The sequence below is a fragment of the Hemitrygon akajei genome, unplaced genomic scaffold (assembly GCF_048418815.1).
Source record: "Hemitrygon akajei unplaced genomic scaffold, sHemAka1.3 Scf000104, whole genome shotgun sequence".
Taxonomy (NCBI): Eukaryota; Metazoa; Chordata; class Chondrichthyes; order Myliobatiformes; family Dasyatidae; genus Hemitrygon; species Hemitrygon akajei.
The window spans coordinates 2442516-2461340 of record NW_027331990.1 but is presented as its reverse complement, the minus strand read 5'-3'; the positions used below and the strand labels follow the sequence as shown (position 1 = coordinate 2461340).

The window sequence follows — 18825 nt, the reverse complement described above, 5'->3', positions numbered from 1 at the left end:
GGCTACCCTACCGTCGTCTATTTTTCTAACCTCCTTGTACCGATCCAGGAGTCTCATAAAAGACCCCATTGTTTTCGCCTCCACTACCACCGTCAGCAGCCCATTCCACGCACTCACCACTCTCTGCATAAAAAAACGTAACCCCGGCATCTTTCTGCACATACTTCCAAGCACCTTAAAACTGTACCTCTCGTGTTAGCCATTTCTGCCCTCGGGAAAAGAAAGCCTCCGACAATGCACATGATCAATGCAACTCATCATCTTTTACTCCTCTATCAGGTCACATCGCATCCTCTGTCGCTTCAAAGAGAAAAGGCCGCGTTCACTCAATCTATTCTCATAAGGCATGCACACAGATCCAGGCAACATCCTTCTAAATCTCCTCTGCACTCTTTATATGGTTTCCATATCATTCCATTAGTGAGGTGATGATAACTGAGCACAGCACTCCAAGTGGGGTCTGACCAGGGTCCTATATAGCTGCAACATGACCTTTCGGCTCTTGAACTCAATCCCACAGGTTACGAAGGTGAACCTTGTTACCCACAGAGTCAACCTGAGCAGCAGCTTTGAGTGCCCTGTGGGCTCGGATCCCAAGATGCTGGATGGATGGGTGGGATCCTTAGTTATACCAAGCGCCCTGCATATGCATCACTCCTGATAGGTTCCCCAGATGAATATTAGCGATTTCCGTATGAACCTCTTAGCCGTTCTTACTGTCAGTTGTAGTGACTCCAGGGCCAATTCTCCTCTGCTCCTATGCCAGATGGAGAAACAATTGTCAAGATGTTCGCAGTCGTACTCCTTTAATTTGCAGTTCAGATGGGGTTGGGAGCTTGGCTTGCCCCAGTCTATTTCGGATTGAAGTTGCAGCTGTATTTCCCTGTTCAGGTGTTATTAATTCACCAGGTGAGGTCATCGCTAATGTGAACTCCAAGAAACATCATTAATGAGTAAACGCGAGGAAATCTGCAGATGCTGGAAATTCAAACAACAACACACACAAAATGCTGGTGGAACACAGCAGGTCAGGCAGCATCTATAAGGAGAAGCGCTGTCGACGTTTCGGGCCGAGACCCTTCGTCAAAGGCACTTCTCCTTATAGATGCTGCCTGACCTACTGTGTTTGACCAGCATTTTGTGTGTGTTGTTCATTAATGAGTACTCATGTTAACAAACAAAATTATTCTCAATTTGAGAATTCTTGGGAGAGGCGTGTTACAGGGGGAAGGCAAAAGCGGTGTACCTCTCCCAGAATTCTGTGCACTCTGCTCAGAAGGCTCCGGAGCAATAGTCGGAGGATTTACTGGAACTTTGCGAGTGTTTGAAGCCGACATGGCAGGAAAATGGGAACCAGTATAATAGAGCTGAGACGGAGTCAGCAGGTTTTGAAGTAAATGATGAGTGTAACATGAATATAAGAAAAGACACGCCAATGGTTGCGTACAAATGGAGACCGAATAAGCAGCTAAATTGTACCTCACAGGGATAATTCAAAACAGCAAAAAATGCCGGACTGGACGTAATGTAATTGAACGGACATAGTATTTTGAACAAGGTAGACGAACTCATGGCGCAATTAGAAATTAGTCGGTATGATATAGGGGACGCCGCTGAGGCATGGCTAGCAGAAGGCCGTAGTTCAGAGATCAGTATCGAAGGATACTCTTTGCACAAATTGACAAACAGGAAGGCATAGGCGGTGGTGTGGCTCTATTGGTAAGAGATGGAATTACATCTCTAAGAAGAGAATAACGACAAAAGATTTTGAATCTTTGTGGGTGGAGTTAACGAAATAGTAGCGTAAAATACCAGTTAATAAAACTAATAATAGTAGCAAAGGAGTTGGGATAAGATTGCAAAGGAGCTGAAAAAGGCATACAATAATGGTAATGTGGGAATTTAATATGCAAGGGTTTGGCGAAATTAGTTGGTGTCGGATCGCAAGTGATGACATTTGTTGAATGCCTATGAGAGGGCTTCTTAGGGCAGTTTGCTCTCTAGGCAATTAGGCGAAGGCTATCTCAGATTGGATGTTGTGTTTTAACGAACATCTTATTCGAGCGCTTAACGTATAGGATTCCTTAGGAGGCTGTGATCAGAACATGATTGAATTCGGACTGAAATTGGAAAGGGAGAAGCATAACTCACATGTATCAGTATCGCAATGGAATAAAGTGAGTTACGGAGGCATGATGCACGAGCTTGCTCAGGTGGATTGGAGGGGCATACGGGTGGTGATGACGGTAGAGCAGAGATAGCTGAAGTTTCAGGGAATAATGTATAAGGCACAGAATAGTCATGTCCCACAGATGAGGATGTTCTCAAGTGGCAAAAGATATGCTCTGCATGGAAGCCCTGCTAATGAGAAGTTGGCTGATTGGAAAGCGTATGAAATCCAAATAAATGGCAAGAAAACAAGCTATAAGGAGCGAAAAATGGAATATTAGAGCATAATCTGAAGCTGGGATACTAGAATTCCTTTCTTGTTATATAAAGATTAAAAGTGTGTTGAGAGTTAACACTGCACCACAGGAAATGATGCGAGTGAGGTAGCAGTGGGCAAAAAGAAATCGCAGATGAACGTAATGTGTACTTTGCAGTATGCCAGATGTCCATGAGGATTAGGCAGCAGGCATGATTGCGGTGCGCATTACAGAGAAACAAGTGCCAGGGAAACTTAAAGGACTTAAGCTGGGCCAGATGGACTAAATGCCGGTCCTGAGAGAAGGTGCGAAAGAGATATGGTCATGATCATACTTGAATCACTTGATTCTGACATGGTGCCGGGAGACTGGAAGATTGCAAACGTCACTCCACTCTTTAAGAAGGGAGAAAAAAAAGGAAAGTAAAGGGAAGGTAAACTGGTGTTGGTGGATGGGAAAAGGGTTGGTATAGATTATTAATGATGCGATTTCGAGGTCTTGGAGACCAATGATAAAGTCAGCATGGATTCTATGAAAGCAAATATTAATTGAAAAATCTGTTAGAGCTCCAAGAGAAAGTAACAAACAGGGTGGGCAAAAGATAAATACTGGATGTCATTAACTGGATAAGATGCCACAAGATAAATTAACAGTGGACAACAAAGATTTTGCTTCCTGAATAAACTTTAGGTGTATCTTATGAATTTGCAGTTTATCATCTTGAAAATCACCATGACATTTCCCTATCACGCACCATTATTTTTTTTGCTTATTATTTCAATTCATAATTCAAGTCAATTAAAATCTTGCCTACATTGTAAACTGGAAAGTGTCCTATCTTGTCCAGGCATGCTTGGGCATCCTTAGGCAGGGCAAGTTTTAGGAGTAATTATTGTGTTCTGGACTGTAAGGACAGAATTTGCTATCATCAGGCACAAAGGTTTTTATGAATGATTTTGATATTTGAGACAGATGCTTCCGAGAATAACTGATGCAAATGTTACGGAAAGCGTTTTTATTGGTGCACAAATCAAGCAGGTCATCAACAATATTTCTAGTGGGAATGGAGAAAATCACATGGCAGGCATTCAAGAAAATTGTTTTTTTTTTCTCGACATCTACAGAGCACCAAACGACATGCAGCTGGTTGAAAGCATGTTTCAAGCATACAAAACCATGAACTGCAACAGGTCACTAAAGATTCATTTTCTGCATTGCCATTTATACTTCTTCCCTGCAAATCTTGGTGCTGTTAGTGACGAGCATGGTGAAAGTTTTCACCAGGACATTGCGGTCATGGAGAAAAGATACCAGGGCAACTGGAATCCATCAATGCTGGCGGATTATTGTTGGACACTTAAGGGAGAAATTCCTACGTTGAACAAGCATAGTGAAATTATATTTGTGTTCATCTACAAGCTGTCTTTCACAAACAAAAAAAAATTCTGAGGAATCAACACTTTTGCAAAATATTTGTTGTGCTGTGTGACCTGTGGCGTTCCAGGAAAGACGCTGGCATGAATAGCTGAATGGCGGGAGGCAGCGACTAGGAATAAAAGGGAACATTTTACTGCTGCTATTCACGCTGTTGTCCATGACTTCAATCGTTGAATTGAATGCTTCGTGGCAACGTTTGGGGATGATACGAGGACAGGTAAAGGGGTAGGTAGTGCTGAGGAAGAAAGGCGATTGAAGCAGGACGTATGCAGATTGGAATAATGGGAAAACAATATGACAGATGGAATACAGTGTTGGGTAATGCATGATAATGCATTTTGCAATCCGTGTGTACATTTAAGGTACAAGTTGAACGGTTCCTGATCGGGCGGGACACTAAAGGGTATGGCAAGAAGGCAGCTGTATAGGGTTTAGTGGGATCAGGAAACAGCCATTATGGAATGACAGAGAATCGTTGGACGACTTGGCTTAATAATTTCCTAAGTCGTATGGCATTCTGGCCTTATGGGACCTTGGTCTATTTAATCCGCAGAGGATTATGGTTTGACCGCACTTTTCTAAATTTTGTAATTGTGCCTTACAGCGGATCTCTTATTGTCTCCTCATCTTAAAAAAACTTCCCTCCCAGGGTCCATTTCTTGTCCGTCTTATTCGCACAAAGTGCGTTATTGAGATCTCACATGATCGTCCACAGCTAGCTTTTTAATCCAGTCCATGTGCTCAGCCTTTTTCCATGTTTCATCGCTCACCCGAGATCTGGTCCGGCTCTGAACTCTCATCTCTGTCCCCGCCCATCGCAGTTCTGCGTCGCTCAGCATCCCGCTTTGCTGGCAGGTCCTCTAATTCTTTGTTAACTTCCTATTCTTCAAACTCATCCCTTTTCAAGTTGAACCGATTTGACGTTCTGACAACGAGTCAGAACAGAGGGACGCTGTGTCAGGATCGGGAAATTGTTCACAGGATAGAATAATGAGCCGGGTAGCAGATGCGTTCCAAGTAACTGAGATATAATTATTTATATTTTCCCCACAGGAAGGTCAGACGCAGCATACATGGACATGAAATGGATTTTGCAATGCAGGGGTAAGTGAAAGTTGAAGACTGAGTCTGTGCGCGGGGTGATACGTTAACCAAAGTTTCGCTATACGCGTTGGGTACTCAAACTGATGAACAGGTCGGATGCGCTCAGCTAACACCATGCGACCGTAGCTCGTTAAACTGCTTCATGTGCGGCGCCTTGTGAAAGCCTTTCTGAAAATCTAAGGACACAGCAACAATTGACTTTACTTTCCTTTCAGCTGGGAATGAGCCAGCGATTTCAGAAGTAGATGATATGTGTGAAAAATTCCTGTAAGGGAGCATAGATCAATGATTGAGAACAAATACAGACAAAGAGATAAATTCTACTGCAAAATTCAAAGTGGTGAAGAGTACAACACTGAAGGGGATGTATTTAAATACGCTCAGCATTCAGAGTAAGATGGATGAACTCGTGTTGCAATGACGTCGTGGTCAGTCCCAACTCTTACTTCAGAATGCAGTTCATTGACTTCAGTTCAGCATTCAATACTGTGATCCCCTCCAAGCTGATCGCCAAACTTCGCCAGCTTGGTATCAGCTCATCCCTCTGCAATTAGACCTCGGACTTTCTAACAGACCCGAATTTGATAAGTTAGATAATCTCTCCTCGTCCACTCTCATCCTGAATACTAGCGTTCCTCAAGGCTGTGTGCTAAGCCCTCCTCTGTGCTCCCTTTTCAACTATGACTGCGTTCCAGTACATGATTAAAATTCTGTATTCAATTTCGCAGACGTCACCACGGTGGTTGCCCTGATCACAGGGACAAGGTACAACACCCGGCTGCGTGCTGTGCCGAGAGGAACCTGGCCCTTAACACCCAGAAGACCAAGGAGATCATTATGAACTTCGGGCATGCTAGGAGCCACACATGCCCCCATCGGCATTAACGGAGCTGTAATGGAGCGGGTATCAACCATCAAATTATTTGCTGTCTACATTTCCGAGGATCCTATCTGGTCACTGAACTCCTCCATCCTCTGATCAAAAAGGCGCAACAGCTCCTTTATTTCCTGAGGAACATCAAAAAAGTTCACCTCCGTCCCAGGTTACTGACGGTCATTTAACGATGTACTACTGAGAGCATACTCACCAACTGCATCTCAGTGTGATATGGCAGTTGTCCAACCTCGGACCGTAAAGCACTGAGCTTGTGGTTAAAACAGCCTAACGAATTAACGGCACCCAATTGACCGCCATTGAGAACATCTACCATAAACGCTGCCTCGGCAGGGCGAAACGCAGTATTAATGATGCATCTCACACTAAGCATGGACTTCGTACTTTCCTCACATCCAATGGGTGCTAGAGGAGCCCCTGCTCCACAACCAGCAGGCTCAGGAAGAGTTTCTCCCCGAGGCAGTGACCCTGCTGAAACTCACATCACACCGCTAAACAGTTTTGCACCCATATCGTACTGTCTTAGCACTTTTATATTTGTGTGTTGTAGCACTTATTTTAATTCGCAGTTATTTATTAAATAACACTATTCTTTTGAACTTCTGGTTAGAAACTAATTGCTAGAAACTCTGTTTTTTTTAATCTGATGTATCTACCTGACTGAATACACATCTCGGTTTACTCACTGCTATTTGCTGATTGGTCACTCCTTGAATCTGAAAAGAACTGCCAGAAATCATTACAATCAAAATGTCGATGTCTCTGAATGAACTAAATATTTTCACGCATCCCTGATGTGAATTGTCCACGTAGTACAGCAGTACAGAGATTAGTACCCTGGTGCTCCTATTTGTTGGCTTTCTACAGAACTCACGAAAATTCCCTTCAAAACTCCCTCACCTTGTCTATCTATCTCGTTGATGCCAACGTACACCAGGAAGTGTGCTTGCTTACCCTCGCCTGGGGACCCAAAGACCCGATCTGAGGTATTCCTGAGCCTGGCAGTAGTCAGACAACACACCATCCCGGTATCTCGATCATGTACACAGAATTCCTTCTCTTTCCATTTCAATATCGAATCTCCTATTAGCACTACAGACCTTCTCACCTCTCTGCTCTTCTGAGTCACAGCACCAATTCTGTCTCAAAGGCCCGGTGACTGTGCGACCGCATGGTTGACCGCCCCCCTCAGAAATTTCTAACGTTGTACCTACTACTTACTACTGAGGGCAATGGCCACAGGTGTACTCTGCCTTGGCTGTGAATTCCTGTTACTTTTCCTGAGTGTCACACTGTCACTGCCTCCTGCAATATGGATCTGCCTAGCCCCCTGTAGTTTGTATCCATTATCTCCACATTCTTCCATATTAGTTGAGGAACATCCCCTGCTTCTCCAGTTCCTTAACACGGGGAGGCTGGGAGTCTTCTAGACCTTCCGCACCACAAAAACAGTACAAAACACTGTCCCTAGAGCAATCCTCGCTAGTGAACGAGAGATGGAGAAAGAAGAGCACAATAACCATATGACCAAATAACAATTACAGCACGGAAAAAGGCCATCTCGGCCCTTCTGGTCCGTGCTGAAACCTTACTCTCATCTAGTTCCAATGGCCTGCACTCAGCCCATAACTCTCCATTTTTTTCTGTCCATATACCTATCCAAATTCACTTTAAATGACAATACCGAACCTGCCTCTACCGCTTCTACTGGAAGCTCGTTCCACACAACTACCAATCTCTGAGTAAGAATTTTCCTCTCATGTTACCCTTAAACTTTTGCCCCCTAACTCTCAACTCATGTCCTCTTGTTTGAACCTACCCTACTCTCAATGAGAAAACCCTATCCACGTCAAATCTATCTATCACCTTCATAATTTTAAATAATTCTATCAAATCACCCCACTCAGCCTTCTACGCTCCGAAGAATAAAGACCTAACTTGTTCAACCTTTCCCTGTAACTTAGGTGCTGAAACCCCGGCAACATTCTAGTAAATCTTCTCTATACTCTCTCCATTTTGTTGATATCTTTCCTATAATTCGGTGACCAGAACTGTACACAATGCTCCAAATTCGGCCTTACCAATGCCCTGTACAATTTTAACATTACATCCGAACTCCTATACTCAATGATTTGATTTATAAAGGCCAGCATACCAAAAGCTTTCTTCACCATCCTATCCACATGAGATTCCACCTTCAGGGAACTATGCCCCATTATTCCTAGATCACTCTGTTCTAATGCATTATTCAATGCCCTACCATTTACCATGTATGTCCTATTTGGATTATTCCTACCAAAATGTAGCACCCCACACTTATCAGCATTAAACTTCATCTGCCATCGTTCAGCCCACTCTTCTAACTGGCCAAAATCTCACAGCAAGCTTTGAAAACCTACTTCATTATCCACAACGCCACCTAGCTTAGTATCATCTGCCTACTTACTAATCCAATTTACCACCCTATCATCCAGATCATTAAGGTATATGACAAACAACATTGGACCCAGTACAGATCCCTGAGGCACACCACTGGTCACCGGCCTCCAACCTGTAAAACAGTTATTCACCACTACTCTCTGGCATCTCCCATCCAGCCACTGTTGAATCCATTTTACTACTTCAATATTAATACCCAATGATTGAAACTTCCTAACTAACCATCCGTGCGGAACTGTGTCAAAGGCCTTACTGAAGTCCATACAGACAACATTCACTGCTTTACCCTTGTCACATTCCTCGTAAACTCTTCAAAAAATTCAATAAGATTTGCCAAACATGACCTTCCACGCACAAATCCATCCTCACTGTTCCTAATCAGACTCTGTCTATCCAGATACTTATATATATCAACTCTAAGATAGTTTCAATTAATTTACCCACCACCGACGTCAAACTGACAGGCCCATAATGCTATGTTTACTCTTAGAACCTTTTTTAAGCAATGGAACCACATGAGCAATACGCCAATACTCGGGCACCATCCCGGTTTCGAATGACATTTTTTATATTTCTGTCAGAGCCCCCGCTATACTACACTAAATTCCCTCAAGGTCCTAGGGAATATCCTGTCAGAATCTGGAGATTTATCAACTTTAATATTCCATAAAAGCGCAAGTACTTCCTTCTCTTTAATCGTCATAGTTTCCATAACTTCCCTACTTGGTTCTCTTATCTTACACAATTCAATATCCTTCTGCTTAGTGAATACCAAAGAAAAGAAATTGTTCAAAATCTCCCTCATCTCTTTTGGCTGCACACATAGCTGTCCACTCTGATTCTCTAAAGGACCAATGTTATCCTTCCCTATCCTTTTGCTATTAATATAACTGTAGAAACCCTTCGGATTTATTTTCACCTTACTTGCCAAAGCAACCTCGTATCTTCTTTTAGATATTCTAATTTCTTTCTTAAGCTTCTTCTTAAATTCTTTATATTCCCCAAGCTCCTCATTTACTCCATGCTGCCTATATATATATTGTAGTTATCTCTCTTTTCCCTAACCAAGTTTCCAATATCCCTTGAAAAGCATGGCTTTCTCAAACATTTAACCTTTCCTTTCAACCTAACAGAAACATAAAGTTTCTGTACCCTCAAAACTTCACCTTTAAATGACCTCTATTTCTCTATTATATCCTTCCCATAAAACAAATTATCCCAATCCATTCCTTCTAAATCCTTTCTCATCTACTCAAAGTTAGACTTTTTGCAATCAAAAATCTCAACCCTGGGTCCAGTCCTATTCATCTGATAATTATATTGAAACTAAATGGCATTGAGATCACTGGACCCGACGTGATCCTCAATACATACTTCTGTCACCTGACCTATTTCATTCCCTAACGGAAGATCCAAAACTGCCCCTTCTCTAGTCGGTACTTCTATGTATTGCTGCAAAAAAAAAAACTAGCCTGCACACATTTTACAAACTCCAAACCATCCATCCCTTTTACAGTATGGGCGTTCCAGTCTACGTGTGGAAAATTAAAATCTCCCACAATCACAACCCTGTGCTTACTACAAATATCGGCTATCTCCTTGCAAATTTGCTCCTCCAATTCCCGTTCCCCATTAGGTGGTCTATAATACACCCCTATAAGTGTTACTACACCTCTCCCATTCCTCCATTCCACCCAAATATTTTACCTAGACGAGCCCTCTGATCTATCCTACCAAAGAATCGCTATAATATTTTCTCTGACAAGCAACGCAACACCGCCTCCTGTTGTCCCTACGATTCTATCACGCCTGAAGCAGCGAAATCCAAGAATATTTAGTTGCCAATCACACCTCGCCTGCAACCATGTTTCACTAATAGCTACAACATCATATTTCCGGGCATTAATCCATGCTCTAAGTTCATACACCTTTCTTACAATACTCCTGGCATTAAAGTAAATGTATTTAACAAATTCTCCGCCTCCTCCTCTCTGTTTGTCTCGAACAGTAGAAAGAAATTTACTGTCTTCTTTTTCTTCCTTATCCCATACATCTGTTCCTACACTCTGGTTCCACTCAACACCGCCCCCCCCCCCCCCCCAACACCGGGATCTAGTTTGAATGCACTGGAGCCTATCTAGCAAACCTACCGGCAGGAATATTTGTCCCCCTCCAGTTCAGATGTAAACCGTCTCGTAGGAATAGGTCCCAGCTTCGCTGGAAAACTGCCCAATTATTTATCAGTCTGAAGCCCTCCCTTCTGCAACATGTCTCAAGTCATGTGTTGATCTGCACTATCTTACTATTTCTAAACCGGCCTGCACGTGGCACTAGTAGCAATCCTGAGATTGCTATCCTGGAGGTGCTGTCCCTTAACTTGGCACCTAGCTCCCTAAACTCACCTTTCAGGACCTCCTCACTCTTCCTACTCACGGCATTGGTCCCTACATGGACCACAACATCCGGCTCTTCACCCTCACTCTTGAGAATACTGAGAACTCGGTCCGAGATATCGCGGACCCTGGCACCAGAGATGCAACAGACCATCCGGGATTCTCGATCTCTTCCACAGAACTTCCTATCTGTCGCCCTAACTATGGAATCCGCTATCAGTCCTGCTCTCCTCTTTCCCTCCTTCCCTTCTGAGCTGAGGGTCCAGTCTCGGTGCCAGAGACGCAACCACTGCAACTTGCTCCTGGTAGGCCGTCCCCAGCAACAGTATCCAAAGCGGTATAGTTATTATTGACGGTAACGGCCACAAGTGTGCTCTCTTCATTCTGACCATTCCCCTTCCCTCTCCTGACAGTCACCTGTCTCCTGACTCCTAGGGTTGTCTATCTCCCTGAAACTCCTGTCTATTTCTGCCTCTACCTCCCGAATGATCCGAAGTTCATCCAGCTCCAGCTCCAGATCCCTAACACGGTTTGTCAGGAGCTGCAGCTGGATGCACCTTTTGCAGGTGTAGTCATCAGGGACAGCTGTGCTCGCCCTGACTTCCCACATACTACAATGATAAAGTTGACAAATGTTTTTAGCTCGCCAAAGCTTCATGATCTTAGACAGGCGCACTCTAAAGGGATTTCCGCGAAAACGGGGCGTGAATTTTCCGCTATTTCTGTTGAGTCGCTCTCTGTTGATTGGTCGCCGCACAACCCATTAGTTTCAGATGCTGGTCAAGGTACTGGTGTCATCCACAGTGAAGACAGATGCAAAATACCTATTGCGCTCATCCATCCATCATTTTCCTGACTCGCATTCAAACCTCTCCAGCAGAATTTATAGTTGTGTCGTCTCACCTGTCGTTTGTTGTTTCCATATCTTTAAAGCTGTTGTTTCAGGGTCCTTTTGCTGTTCGACTTAATCGCACAAAGCGCTGCACTGAGATTTCACGTGATCTCCACAGCTATGAACTTAGCCTTCTGCCCTGTTTAATAACTCACCCGAGATCGGACAGAGCTTTGACATCGTCTCTCTGCACCGTGCCCACCGCAGTTCTTCGTCCCTGAGACACGCGCTTTGCTGACAGGTCCACTGTTTCCTTGTTTTCTTCACATTCTGCTAACTCACTCGCTTTCGCACTAACCTGCTCAAAGGTTCTGGATAACGAAGATATAATTATTTCTACTTTGCCTACAGGTCCGGCGGACGCGCGACAACTGCATCTCCAAGAGCTTCTCGCCGTGGCAGGTGAGTGGAAATGGAAGGCTGTGACTGTGCCCGAGGTGAAACAAAAGTGTTGGTGTATCGCGTGGGTGCTCAAACTTACGGTTTGGTCGAGAGCACGCTGGTAATGCCATGCAAATTAGCTCCTTAAATGGCTTCAACCGTGGCACCTTGTTAAAGCGTTTCTGACAGTCGAAGAAAACAACATTTGGCTTTTCTTTGCGTTCAGATTTCCTAGAGCTGTTCGGTGAGTTTAAAATATTATGGCAGAGATAAGGGATCGAGTATGATACAATTGATGATGAGTCAGCAGATTTACAAGTAGAGGATGCGTGTCACATGCTGTAAGTGAGGGCAAATCAAGATTGGTTACAAATGCAGACAAAGCAAAGAATTAAATTCTACCATCGAGACAAAATTCAATGGGCGAAGAATGTAGGACTGAAGCTATCGCATTTAGATCCGCGCAGCATTCAGAATTAAGTGAACGAATTTATCGTGCAATCAGAGATTTCTCGCTATGTCGTCGTGGGCATCACTGAGTAGTGTCTGAAAGAAGGTCATAGTTGAGAGCTTAGTATCTTCGGATATACTTTGTATCATAATGGCAGATAGGAAGGCATATGCGGTGGCGTGACTGTCGCTAAAAGAAAGCATTATAAATTTAAAAAGAACCACATGTGCAGTACCTTGTTAAAATCTTTCTGAAAATCTAAGGAATGAATATCAATTGACTTTCTCAGATTTTCGAGAGTTGTTGGCAGTGGCTTAAGCATTGTCCAAGTCGCATGCCATTTTGGGCAATGACACCCATCCACTCCATAATGTACTGGTTAGGCACAGGAGTACATTCAGCCAGAGACTTATTCAACTGAGATGTAACACTGAGCGACATAGGAAGTTATTCCTTCCTGTGGACACTTAACTTAATAACTCCTCCCTCGGAGTATCAGAGACCCTGAGACAATAGGCTGCTCCTGGACTAATTTCCACTTGGCAAGATTAACTAATTATTATTATTTAATTATTTATGGTTTTATATTGCTATATTTCTACACTTTTCTTGGTTGGTGTGGCTGTAACAAAACCCAGTTCCCCTCGGGATCAATAAAGAATGTCTGTCCGTCTATCTGTTTGTCTGTCTGTAATATGGCTGAGGAATGTGAGCAAGTATGATACAGCTGAATACGAGTCAGCTGGTTTACAATTAGATGCTATGTGTAACATGTACATGCCTTTAATGAAGGAAAAAAAATCAGCGTGGTTTCTGTGAAAGGAACTCTTGCCTGAAAAATCTGTAGGTTTCTTCGAGGAAACAACCAGTAACGTGATAATAGGAGAGATGGTGGATATCATTTACCTGGATTTTCAGAAGACGCTGGAGAACGTGCCACAAGCGATGCTGCTTAACAAGTTTTAATCCTATAGCGTTACAGGAAATTTACAATCATGGGTTGCGGGTTCACTGACAGGCTGGACGCAGAGAATAGGATTAAAATAGGCCTTTCCTGATTGCCTTCCCGTAACTAGTGGTGTTACTCAGTGGTCAGTATTGGGACGTCTACTTTTCACATTGTCTGTCCATGACATAGATAAAGGAACTGTTGGCTTTGTGGTAATGTTTGCGGATAATACGAAGACGGCTAAAGGGGTGGATAGTTCTGAGGAAGTTTAGAGATTGCAGCATGACATATGCAAACTGAACGACTTTGAAAAAATGTGACAGAAAGTAAACAGTGTTGGGCAATGAACGATAACGCATTCTGGTTAAAGGATCAATAATGTGGACTCTTATCTAAATGGGGAACGTAAACATTCATGCAGAGAAACTTAGGATACCTCGTACAAATTTCCCAAAAGGTTAATTTACAGGTTAAGTCTGGGGTATGGAAAGCAAATGCAGTGGTGCCATTTATTTTAATAGGAATAGAATACAAAAGCAAAGACAAAAGGCCGACCCTGTTTAAGGCACTGGTAAGCCGTACTTGCAGATTTTTCAACAGTTTTGGGCCCCTTTTCTCAGAAAGGACGTGTTGTCATTGGAGAGAGTTAAGTGAAAATACATGAGAATAATTCCGGGACTGATGGAGTTAACATATCAGGAGCGTTTGACTCCTTTAGAGCTCCAAACCAGTAGTTGCGATCGATCATGTCATCATTCTCCTGTATGAGACGAAGGTCGTCGGTCTGTTCCTTTGTCTTCATTTGCGATGCTGGACGTCTGGCCGACTTCCCACTTTACACCCGTGTACAGAACACTATTTCTGTAGCGATTCTCACCTAAACAATATGCCCTAATGAATGAAGAATGGACAAATAAGTACAGAGAGATCAACTTACAAGACGATATGCCTCACCAAACCCTGATCTCGCCTAAGCCTGAAAGCCGAACCCTCTCCCAAAACAGGTCTTCTTGGCCCCTTTGTAATGAATTCCACTTTCTGAATGGTCGCTCCTCAATTCAGAAACAAAAAAAAAAACAGACAAAAGAAAACAGAAACTTTCCATCAAAATCTGGATCGCCGCCTAATGAAAAAAGAACTCTTTTACTGCACTCCGATGTGGAATGGTCAACTCAGAGATAACTCGCTGGAAACTCTGTTCACTTTTTTTTAATCTTCTGCGCGTTCCTGACAGAAAAGTATCTCTGTTCACGCATAGTCACTTGCTGATTGGTTACTCCATGAATTCAGAAGATCTGCCGCCAAACCATACTCTCGATCGTTCTGCTTATGGACTGGCTCTTTTCACGCACCTCTGGTGTGGATTGTCCACGTGGTACAGCAATCCGGTGATTACTGCCCTGGAGGCCCAGTTTGTCCAATTTCTATCAAGCTCGTCAAATCACTCTGCAGGCCTTCCTCACCTTAACTATCGACAACATTGGTACAAATATACTGCAAGGCATGGCTGCTTGGTGATCTCTCGGACCCGATCTGAGGCACTCCTGATCCTGGCAACAGGCAGACAACCTCCTCTGGCTATGCAGTCCCTTATCAAGACAGCGGTCATCTTTACCTCTCTGCTCTTTGAGCCACAGCACCAGTCTCAGTGCAAGAGACCAGGTGTCTGTGTCTCCCCGTCATTGATCGTCCTCCACAACAGCTTCTAAAGTTGTACTCATAATTGTGCGAAATTGCCAAAGGTCCTTGCTGTGCATTTCCTTTGCTTTACTTGACAATCACACAGCTACGATCTACTGCAAACTAGCTCCCTATTGCTCCTATCTGTCACCTCTTCATTGTCCCGAATGCGTGGAAGATCATCAGCTGCTTTTCGATTTATTTCATACTTTCTTTCAGAAGATGCAACTCGGTGCAGTAATTGTAGATTTATCTATCGAAGATGGAGAAGTCTTCTGGATCTCCCGCATCGAAAACAGGTTATATAACATTGACCCTGGAACAGTTATCGCCAGCACATAGGGAACGGAGATATAAGAACTCAATGATAAAAAAAGCCAGACACTTTTACCTCGCCTAAGCCGGCCGATCTTAGATTGGCGCACTCTCAAGCCTGGCATACTCAAATTAATTGCCTGTACACATGCAATTGAATTTTCCGCCTTATCTAACGAATCCCTCTCTGTAGATTGGCTGCCGCACTCATCATCGTACTTGAATGTTAGCCAAATTACTGGCGTCTTCCGCAGTGATGGTCAATGTAAATACTAATGGCGCTCACCCACCATGTCCCTGAACCCCATTCAAACCCCTCCAGCATCATGCTCAATTTATAGTTATTCCTTCTAGACTCTGGAATATGGTTGTTCAATTTATAATTGTTCCTTCTAGACTATTGCATATGGTTGTTCAATTTATAGTTGTTCCTTCTAGACTCTTGCATATGGTTGTTCAATTTATAGTTGTTCCTTCTAGACTTTTGCATATGCTTGTTCAATTTATAGTTGTTCCTTCTAGACTCTTGCATATGGCTGTTCAATTTATAGTTGTTCCTTCTAGACTCTTGCATATGGTTGTTCAATTTATATTTGTTCCTTCTAGACTCTTGCATATGGTTGTTCAATTTATAATTGTTCCTTCTAGACTATTGCATATGGTTGTTTAATTTATAATTGTTCCTTCTAGACTATTGCATATGGTTGTTCAATTTATAATTGTTCCTTCTAGACTCTTGTATATGGTTGTTCAATTTATAATTGTTCCTTGTAGACTCTTGCATATGGCTGTTCAATTTATAGTTGTTCCTTCTAGACTCTTGCATATGGTTGTTCAATTTATAGTTGTTCATTCTAGACTCTTGCATATGGTGGTTCAATTTATAGTTGTTCCTTCTAGACTAATGCATATGGTTGTACAATTTATAATTGTTCCTTCTAGACTATTGCAAATGGTTGTTCAATATATAATTGTTCCTTCTAGACTCTTGCATATGGTTGTCAATTTATAATTGTCCCTTCTAGACTCTTGCATAAGGTTGTTCAATTTATAGTTGTTCCTTCTAGACTCTTGCATATGGTTGTTCAATTAATAGTTGTTCCTTCTAGACTCTTGCATATGGTTGTTAAATTTATAATTGTTCCTTCTAGACTCTTGCATATGGTTGTTCAATTTATAATTGTTCCTTCTAGACTCTTGAATATGGTTGTTCAATTTATAGTTGTTCCTTCTAGACTCTTGCATATGGTTGTTCAATTAATAAGTGTTCCTTCTAGACTCTTTCATATGGTTGTTCAATTTATAATTGTTCCTTCTAGACTCTTGCATATGGTTGTCCAATTTATAATTGTTCCTTCTAGACTCTTGCATATGGTTGTTCAATTTATAATTGTTCCTTCTAGACTCTTGCATATGGTTGTCCAATTTATAGTTGTTCCTTCTAGACTCTTGCATATGGTTGTTCAATTTATAATTGTTCCTTCTAGACACTTGCATGTGGTTGTTCAATTTAAAGTTGATCCTTCTAGACTATTGCTTATGGTTGTTCAATTTATAATTGTTCCTTCTAGACTCTTGCATATGGTTGTTGAATTAATAGTTGTTCCTTCTAGACACTTGCATATGGTTTTTCAATTTATAATTGTTCCTTCTAGACTCTTGCATATGGTTGTTCAATTTATAGTTGTTCCTTCTAGACTCTTGCATATGGTTGTTCAATTTATAATTGTTCCTTCTAGACTATTGCATATGGTTGTTCAATTTATAATTGTTCCTTCTAGACTATTGCATATGGTTGTTCAATTTATAATTGTTCCTTCTAGACTATTGCATATGGTTGTTCAATTTATAGTTGTTCCTTCTAGACTTTTGCATATGGTTGTTCAATTTATAATTGTTCCTTCTGGACTCTTGCATATGGTTGTTCAATTTATAGTTGTTCCTTCTGGACTCTTGCATATGGTTGTTCAATTTATAGTTGTTCGTTCTAGACTCTTGCATATGGTTGTTCAATTTATAGTTGTTCCTTCTAGACTCTTGCATATGGTTGTTCAATTTATAGTTGTTCGTTCTAGACTCTTGCATATGGTTGTTCAATGCATAGTTGTTCCTTCTAGACTCTTGCATATGGTTGTTCAATTTATAGTTGTTCCTTCTAGACTCTTGCATATGGTTGTTCAATTTATAATTGTCCCTTCTAGACTCTTGCATATGGTTGTTCAATTTATAGTTGTTCCTTCTAGACTCTTGCATATGGTTGTTCAATTTATAGTTGTTCCTTCTAGACACTTGCATATGGTTGTTCAATTTATAATTGTACCTTCTAGACTCTTGCATATGGTTGTTCAACTTATAGTTGTTCCTTCTAGACTCTTGCATATGGTTGTTCAATTTATAATTGTTCCTTCTAGACTCTTGCATATGGTTTTTCAATTTATAGCTCTTCGTTCTAGACTCTTGCATGTGGTTGTTCAATTTATAATTGTTCCTTCGAGACTATTGCATATGGTTGTTCAATTTATAATTGTTCCTTCTAGACTATTGCATATGGTTGTTCAATTTATAGTTGTTCCTTCTAGACTTTTGCATATGGTTGTTCAATTTATAATTGTTCCTTCTAGACTCTTGCATATGGTTGTTCAATTTATAATTGTTCCTTCTAGACTCTTTCATATGGTTGTTCAATTTATAATTGTTCCTTCTAGACTCTTGCATATGGTTGTTCAATTTATAGTTCCTCGTTCTAGACTCTTGCATATGGTTGTCCAATGTATAATTGTTCCTTCTAGACTCTTGCATATGGTTGTTCAATTTATAATTGTTCCTTCTAGACTCTTGCATATGGTTGTCCAATTTATAGTTGTTCCTTCTAGACTCTTGCATATTGTTGTTCAATTTATAATTGTTCCTTCTAGACTCTTGCATATGGTTGTTCAATTTATAATTGTTCCTTCTAGACTCTTGCATATGGTTGTTCAATTAATAGTTGTTCCTTCTAGACTCTTGCATATGGTTGTTCAATTTATAATTGTTCCTTCTAGACACTTGCATATGGTTGTCCAATTTATAGTTGTTCCTTCTAGACTCTTGCATATGGTTGTTCAATTTATAATTGTTCCTTCTAGACACTTGCATGTGGTTGTTCAATTTAAAGTTGATCCTTCTAGACTCTTGCATATGGTTGTTCAATTAATAGTTGTTCCTTCTAGACTATTGCATATGGTTGTTCAATTTATAGTTTTTCCTTCTAGACTTTTGCATATGGTTGTTCAATTTATAATTGTTCCTTCTAGACTCTTGCATATGGTTGTTCAATTTATAATTGTTCCTTCTAGACTCTTGCATATGGTTGTTCAATTTATAATTGTTCCTTCTAGACTCTTGCATATGGTTGTTCAATTTATAATTGTTCCTTCTAGACTCTTGCATATGGTTGTTCAATTTATAGTTTTTCCTTCTAGAC

The 18825-nt window shown here is 41.6% G+C and overlaps 1 protein-coding gene across 2 annotated transcripts in view; it reads left to right on the top strand.

Annotated features, from left to right (window-relative positions):
- The window catches only part of LOC140723190 (uncharacterized), a 93100-nt gene that overhangs the window by 13392 nt on the left and 60883 nt on the right, over positions 1-18825 (top strand). For both annotated transcript variants that reach the window (XM_073037800.1, XM_073037799.1), the window contains exons 7-8: positions 4917-4967; positions 11938-11988. In XM_073037800.1, the coding sequence (XP_072893901.1) occupies positions 4917-4967; positions 11938-11988 (102 nt within the window). The remainder of the gene's footprint in view (positions 1-4916; positions 4968-11937; positions 11989-18825) is intronic.